At 33.2% G+C, this 8,253-nt stretch overlaps 1 protein-coding gene across 2 annotated transcripts in view; it reads left to right on the plus strand.

Annotated features, from left to right (window-relative positions):
• LOC110023104 (probable serine incorporator) overlaps window positions 1-2,354 on the plus strand; it is a 22,723-nt gene extending 20,369 nt beyond the window's left edge. Inside the window, exon 12 of one of the 2 annotated variants that reach the window (XM_020722340.1) lies at window positions 910-2,354. In XM_020722340.1, coding sequence (XP_020577999.1) covers window positions 910-973 — 64 coding nt within the window. In that variant the 3' untranslated portion in view covers window positions 974-2,354. The remainder of the gene's footprint in view (window positions 1-909) is intronic. The other variant, XM_020722338.1, reaches the window with a different exon arrangement.
• The last annotated feature ends 5,899 nt before the right edge of the window (window positions 2,355-8,253 follow it).

Genomic DNA, 8,253 nt, shown 5'->3' on the forward strand with positions numbered 1-8,253 from the left:
ATATATATATATCAAAGGAAATCGATATTTGGCAGAGACATGTGCCTATAATTCGATCCCCCAAGCACCACGGTAGGGATCGAACTCTTGCCAGAGGGGGCTTACGATGACCCTGCCTACCAACTGGACAAGGAATACGACACGCGCGCGCACACACACACACACACACACACACACACACACACACACACACATATATTGAAGGAATGGTCGGAGGCTATTATACGAGCCTCGACCACCCCTCATGCGACTAATAATTCTAGTACTACACACACACACACACACACACACACACACACACACACACACACACACACATATATATATATATATTGAAAGAATGGTCGGAGGCTATTATACGAGCCCCGACCACCCCTCATGCGTCTAATAATTCTAGTACTACACCTTATACTCGTGGGGATCAAACCCCGGACCAGAGTGACTTACAACTGACAAGCAGATTTTATTATAAGCTTGTGTGGGAGTTTTATTGTAGAGATTTACTAGTTTGAAATGAAAGTTAGTGATTAGTAAATTTTCTTATTTTATTACAAGTCGACTTGCAAGCCGACTCAGTTCACTTCCACCCCTATAGTATATCCTACAGTAGACTTAACATTTGTTCTACATTTGATGAGCTCAACCGCAGCTCCTATCCAAATAAGAGAGTTATTTTACCAATTATATGGAGAAACCGATTAAATTTATTCCAACATTGTCAACAATAACATCAACATATGAAGAAACAACCATCCTACTAAACTTTAGATGGTGGTTAATGCTGTGTGCCAAACATGACACACCTCTCATATTTTCAATTTAACCTTTGTTTAAAAAAAGTTATAATTTTTTGAAATTATCCAATCGTACCTGATTTTTTCTGACACTGACCACATTTACCATTTGCAGTATGGATGAAGCTTGCACCGCTAGTCAGGAAAAAGAGAACAGAAACAACATGAAAATGTTCTGAACATAAACAATACGACTCTGTGTCACCCTACCATTTGTTAGGCGTTCAAAGAAAACAATCAAACTACTCCAGATTTATGATGACCTCGCTGCAGAGAGAAGCTGAAGAATTGGAGTCCGTCCACGGTGGAAAAACTGAACCGGATCTCAATGCTGGGCTGCTTGAAACACTGTAAAATCTGAATTCAATGGATATAATTTATTAGATGAAATTGTTTGCACATATTGAATCTTCTGTTAGTCCCCCAAAACACATTATTAGATTTTTATTGGAAATAATATAGTGATGCAAAAAGATCTCAGAAGCACTGTTGCAGATAATGTAAGACTTTTCAACTGAGCTGTGGTACAGAAAAACTTGAGAGTAATGGGATAAGACAACACCATTATTTAACATACCATCAAAACATAGAATCAAATTTTAATTGATATATATATATAGAGAGATGCAGTTTGAAGATAAATCCTCTTGTATCCATCATCGCACAGATTTATTCACTAGAAAGCTAAATACAAAACTGGATAACATTTAGGAACAAAAGATAAAATACAGATACAGTGAAAGGACAACTATAAAATCCTCATCTCCCCAATATACTTGTAAGATAATCTGTGAAGCTCCAGAAGAAAACTATTAAATAGTATGAGAAAAGAGCTCCAGAACTAAGCTCAAAAAAGAGAGCTGAAAGGAGCATTGAAAACTCCATAAAGTACAAGAAATTTGCCAAGGAAACCAATTTCAAACTAACTGCAATTGAAACACAAATATAGCTCAGAATTAAAAAAAAAAGAAAAAAATCCACTGTAACAATACGCTTGCCAAGACAACTGGTCATAAGTATATGAAAACCTCAAAATCCAAATCCAAATTTGAGTACACTTCTCCAATTCATAGCCATAGTAGGCTTCCAACTCTGAATCCAAATCCGAGAAAACTTCTCTAAGCTCATTATTCATAATAATAAAACACTTAAATAGTAAAAAAAGCTCCAATGAAAAATCCCACACCAGTACTTAGCCAAAATTTCAGAGAAAAAAGATAGAGGAAATACTTTAAAAAAAAAATTTTGAGTGATCATAAGCAGGGAGGACCAGAAATTGGTCGAGTCCAGGAGCATAAAAAAGTTCATCATAGCTGTCCAAAGCATCTTTAAAACAAAGATGAATGCAAGCTTGCAGTATCTGAATCTTATCATAGAAAATATAGGAGCAAAAATAAAACATGCATGTATCATGGAATAGAGGGAAGGAATCCAAAGTTAGATAAATCAGGCCAAGAAGAAGAACCATTATATCCGAACAGCCAGAACAATATGTCAGAACAACAGAATAATAAAACCAACATAATCAGAAGCAACCAAATGAGGAGACAACCAAGAGAATAGCAGATGGAATAATCTCTTTTAAGTTTCCCACTCCTGCTTTTGCAATTGACTGTCCAAAGACTTCTATGAAAAGGAGAGTCCATAGAATTATTAGAATTTTGAAAGATTCTCTTATTCCTTTGAATCCAAATATGATGGGCAATAACTTTAAGATTAGCAAATAAATTTTTTTGACAATCTTCAAAAGTATCCACAAGATAAAGACCTTGAAAAATATTACTTCCAACTAAATAGAAAATCACATTAGGAACACATGTACACATTAAATTTTGTGAAAAGGAGCATTCAAAAGATAAATGTGTATGAACCTTTATAGAAAAATGACATAAAATGCAATTATAAGTGGCAGAAATGTCTCTAGCAACCAATTATAAGTGGTAGAAATGTCTCTAGCAACAGAATATTTTAAGTTTAAGCTCACCATGTATAATTTTCATAACCATGAAGACAAATATGAACCCTTGAACCAAGGATGTCTGCTCCAATTAACCTTAACCAGGCAATTATAAATAAAAAGATCAAATCTTTTTTTATCATAATAATCAAAACCCTGCTAGTGACGTAAGACAAATATGAAATAAAAACCTTGAACCAAAGATGTCTGCTGCAATTAACCTTAACCAGGCTATTATAAATAAAAAGATCAAATCCTTTTTTATCATAATAATCAAAACCCTGCTAGTGACGATTCTTTATATTCTCCATAATAGAACTTTTGTGAATAAGCAGTAAACATTTAGGAGCAGAGTTATTAGCCTTTAGAGCCCAAATCCCAGTAGAAATAACCACATTGATTTTGGCATGCAAAGGATAGTAGAACCATAAAAACGACATAGCCAAAATTTTCGAATAGAAACATACCTTCCGACCATAGGTCAAAGTAAAAAAAAAAAAGTTGCTATTATGATAAATATAAGAAGAAAGGCACAAGAAATTCTAGAAAGGCAAAAGAAATTCTGGACAATTCTTTCCAAAAATATAGACCTTTAGATACCAAAGGGAGTCATAATGCTTAAAGCATCAATTGGGAAAACCTCCAAATGATTTTGGCCTTACACATCATATTGATAATATCCAATATAGAAATGCCAAGATCGCCAAAGTTCTTGGGAGAAGTAATGATATTCCAAGCAATAGTACGAAGCTTCCTTTCAGCCGAACTATGATGAAGAAAATTATTTCATAAAAAAAGAGAGCTTCTTCTTTAACTCTTTGGGAATATTGGTTGATTTGAACCAATAATAAAGAAAATTCCATATGGTAGTTTTAATAAGTTGCAGTCTAGCTACAGTTGATAGAATCATTTGTTTCCATCAAGAAAGATAAAAGATTTAGTTTATCAATGATTTTATGACAATCCATAGCATTTAGCTTGCTCCCTTCAATGGCAAGTCCTAAGTAATCCCGAGGCAGAGGTTTAAGTTATAAACCACTAAAATCACACTTATCCTGCTGTAAATTACTGTTTATAGTTTTTGAGAAACATATAACAAGATTAGTATGCTTATTGAAAATGTTATGCATATTATTCAGGGATGAAATTGATTGTAAATCAGCACTTCTAAAAATCGGGAGATCATTAGCATAAATGAGATGAGAGAAACCATTATAGCTGGTAGAGATTTCACTGTCCTTGAAGGACTCTATCAGGGATGAACAAGCATTTATTACCAAAGTAAATAAGTAAGGAGATAAATGACATTTTTGCCTTAAACTAGAAGTGGAAGAAAAATGTCCTTTAGTCTCTTTATTCAAAATGATAGAGAAACTAACATCATTAGTGCAAGATTGAACCCAACTTATGAAAATTATAGGAAAGCCCAATAAATCCATTTTATTATAAGAAAATGATCTATTAAGATGATCGAAGTTTTTTTTTATCAATTTTAGAACAAAATCTCTTCAAAGCATTGGAACTATTGAACCTATAAAGAAATTCGTTAGCAAGTATAATATTATTTGCAATATTTCTACCAGCAACAAAAGCAGCTTGAGAATTATGAATAATGCTATGAAGAACTACCTTAAGCCTATATGTCAAAAGCTTAGCAATGACATTGTATATAGTGTTACAAAGCGAGATAGGTCGAAAGTCATTAATAGTCTGAATATTAACTTTCTTTGGAATTAAAATAATGGTTGGATGTTTAACACTGTTAGAGAGTCTACTAGAATTAAAATAATGCTTAATGGTCACAATACAATTAATTCCAACAATATCCTAAAAATATTTGAAAAATTTATATGTGAAACCATTCGAATCCAGTGCTCAATTAGAACCAATAAAAAAAGACCTTTTTAATTTCCAATTTAGAAAAATAAGCAATAACAGCATAGGAATCAATGTGATGTAAAATTGGAAAAGCATCAACATCATATAACTCACAAGAAGAGTTATTCAACAACATAGAAAAATAGGAAATAACATGATTAAAAATATCATTCTAGGAAGTTAGAGTTTTATTATCAACAAGGAGCTCCTTTATAATGCAATAATTATTTATAGCTTTGATCCTTTGATAAAGGAAATTAAGATAATCTTCACCCTTAGATAACCACCTAAATTTTGATCTTTATTTAATCCATTTATATTTACAAGCTGAAGAATATTTTAGATCTTGTTGAATAAATATGGCATGAGCAAGAAGTTTATTATTAATAGGATCATTATGCAAAAGAGCAAAAATATTAGCCTGCTCCAGTTTAAGATCTTTAATGGTAGAAGAAATGGAAGTGGAAGGATTCTCAGTTCCACTTTTGAAGAGAACTTAACATTATTAAACTCATTACACAAAGTAACAATGGGATCAACTTTCATTGGATTATTCCAAGCAAAAGAAATTAAAAAAATGAAAATTTGGGCAGTAGCTGAGATAATTTTTATAATGAGATTTATATTTAATATTACTAAGTGGCCCAAAATGAATAGAAATAGGATAATGGTCATATGTAAGAGGATTAAACACTTTATAATTGGAAAATGGGAAATTGTCCAACCATTTGTTATTACAGAAATCCCCATCCAAAAGACATTGAATTGGTTTGTGAATAAAAAGATCGAAACACCCACAATTGTCCCCGCAAATTTCCACCTCTTCCCGATCAACACAGGTTTTCACACATCCACAAATTCCCACAACTCTACCACTTCACCATGTTGCGTCACCTTTCACATCACCCGCCAATATATGACTAGGGACCCGTTAATTCACATTTTCAATAAAAATAACATACACTACTTATCCTACATTTATAGCCCAATGCTCAAGGATTTGAGACTTCGGTAAGATATTCAAATCCTTGTGAGCAACTGGAGTATTTGTTAATGTCACATATGGATCATCGGGCTTGTGTAAGTCAGAGGTCTAGGTGGCGAGGGCGATGACAACTTTGCTTATGTGTGCTAAGCGGGGGATACAAAATGTGATTTAGAATAATTTCTCCTACTTCGATGATCCTTATTAAAAAGAGGGGATAGGACCGATGATAAACTCACCAGCTTTGATAGGAGTTGCCCCTAGCATTCATAGGTTGCTGGTAGTTCTAGCCTGATTAGAGTAATTAGCCTATAGACTATACTATTTTACAAAAGAAATATACTTACAATATAAGAAAACAAAGATCCCATTTGGTGACATGATTATTTTTGCTACATGCATGAAAAATTAAAAAATTTTGATGAAAGCTTATAAAGGTCTATAGGTTAATCATTTGGATCGAGGTTAAGAGTTACCCCTCCTCGGATAGCCGGGTTGGTTTCTTTTATCCAAAGTTGAAACTATGAAGCACGTAGCCTAGCTTTGAGCCCCCACGTTTACTAAATTCTTACACTCAATCCTGACCTTTCATATGTGACGACGGTTTTGTCTTACTCTATTTTCAACGACTAGTTTGGGTTTTCTTATATCGGATTTTCTTGTAATTTATTTAAATTTTCTGCAATTATATTATGTTTATTATACTAACCATGCAACAGCAGCAGGAGCGTCAGTTATGTCTTTACATTTTATTTATTGCAATTTTATTACTTTTTTTAACTGTTACTTTACTTTATTATGCATGTTTTACCTGTAAAACAAAAATTTACCTTCAAAAAATTAATACACCTTTAAATCCTTTTTGAGCGCACTTAATCTACTCCTTTTGAATTTACGAGGATCTCTCGGATGAGGTAACCTACAGTTGCTAACGAGAATTCTTCGATCTAAATGAGCTTAACAGCTCGCTTAAATTCAAAAAAAAAAATAGTGATGCTAGGACGACAGAACCGTAAAATCCTGACCGGTGTCGCTTAACTTAAATTAAAATTCCCTCAGAATACTCTAATAATAAAACCTAACAATAACAAAACATAACATATAAACTGCAAACCTTGGAGCTACCACTATAGCAAAGAGCTAGGAGTGGACTTTGTGGCCAGCACGACGAGGCCACAACGTAAAGAAGAACATCTTTAAGAGAACAAACAAAGTTTACTTCAACTAAACCTTTCCTAGTTTAAACAAAAAATCATAAGTTTTCGAAGTTTTCTGCCTATTGCGACAAAAACCCTCATCTTATCTTTAGGCTTTTGCACAATCATGTTGTGCAATATAAGCCCTAACTTGTTTGGGATTCCGAGGTCGTCATTCGGTATGACTTAAATTCTCCTATCTTTTAGGTTATTTGCATGGTCGGATATCATGCAAATTTAAGCTCTCAATAATAAAATTTATAGGAATCAAACATTAAAATAACATTATCTTCAAAATTAAAGCCAAACAGTGGGAAATTTTAGAAAGTCACTGAGGTTCTCCTCAAGATTTATGACATCCCCTACTTCTTTTTTCCTTTAGATTCCTAAAATAATTGCTCTTATTTGATTCGCTCCCATTGATTTTTTTATGTCCAATCTTAAAAACTAAACTTAGAAATCTTGAACACAAATATCTTTGATCATTAACGAGAGTTTTCTTCAGTGACTTTAGTCGCTTAGGATGTAATTAACTATAGGGGTTTGTCTCTATAGAGAACTAAAAAATCTAGGTAAAATAAACTCTATCTTATTCTTATATTAGATAGGGAAACTTGTCAGTCCATATATAAAAATTTCGCTGACCAAATGAATGTCATAATTTTTTTAATTTATGTTCCGCTAACAAAAAATGTGTCTATTCCTCAGGATAGAAGCATTGTTTGTAATGTGGTGCTCAGTTATTTAAACTATTAAATGTGTGAGATTTTTTGGACTCGTTCTCAAATTTAAAATAATATTTTGAAAAAACAAATTATATGTATATTAAATTAAACATTATTTTTAAGATTAAACTAAGGCGACCGGCAACAATCTCTCAATATATGTAAACGAAAGTATCGTGTCTGGTCTAAACCTGTTGGGGAGGTGATTTTCCCACTAATTGTCAGCTCCTTCGCACAATTGAAACATTGCAATGTCTACCTTACAATCTTCAAGGCATTTTATTCCTCAAAGCCTCTTCTCAATATATTGCAACCATGCATCTGACTTGATCTGATTCACTGTGAAATTGAAGGTAGGAGGTCGTGTCTTTAGAAACGGGTCAATCGCTCGATCCACGACATTCATATTAGGCATCGCCATTGGTTGGTTAGATTGAGCCTCAATGGTGGCTACTAGTGATACTGGTTGAGTGGCTAAGAAATCAAGGGATATGAGATGCAAGCTCGAAGATGGTTAAATACAAAACACTGACTCTAATACCACTCTGTCACACCCCGGGTCTGGAAGGCGGTACACCTTGGCAACACAGAGTGTGTGAAAGAATTGAACCTATTTTGTATGCTAAAAAAAAAAATTATGCAAGTAATAATAGAAAAAAATTAGAAAAAGAATTATTTTATTCTATAAAAAATGAATATAATTAAAAAAATGAAACAA

The sequence above is a fragment of the Phalaenopsis equestris genome, unplaced genomic scaffold (genome assembly GCF_001263595.1).
Source record: "Phalaenopsis equestris unplaced genomic scaffold, ASM126359v1 Scaffold000210, whole genome shotgun sequence".
Classification (NCBI taxonomy): domain Eukaryota; kingdom Viridiplantae; phylum Streptophyta; class Magnoliopsida; order Asparagales; family Orchidaceae; genus Phalaenopsis; species Phalaenopsis equestris.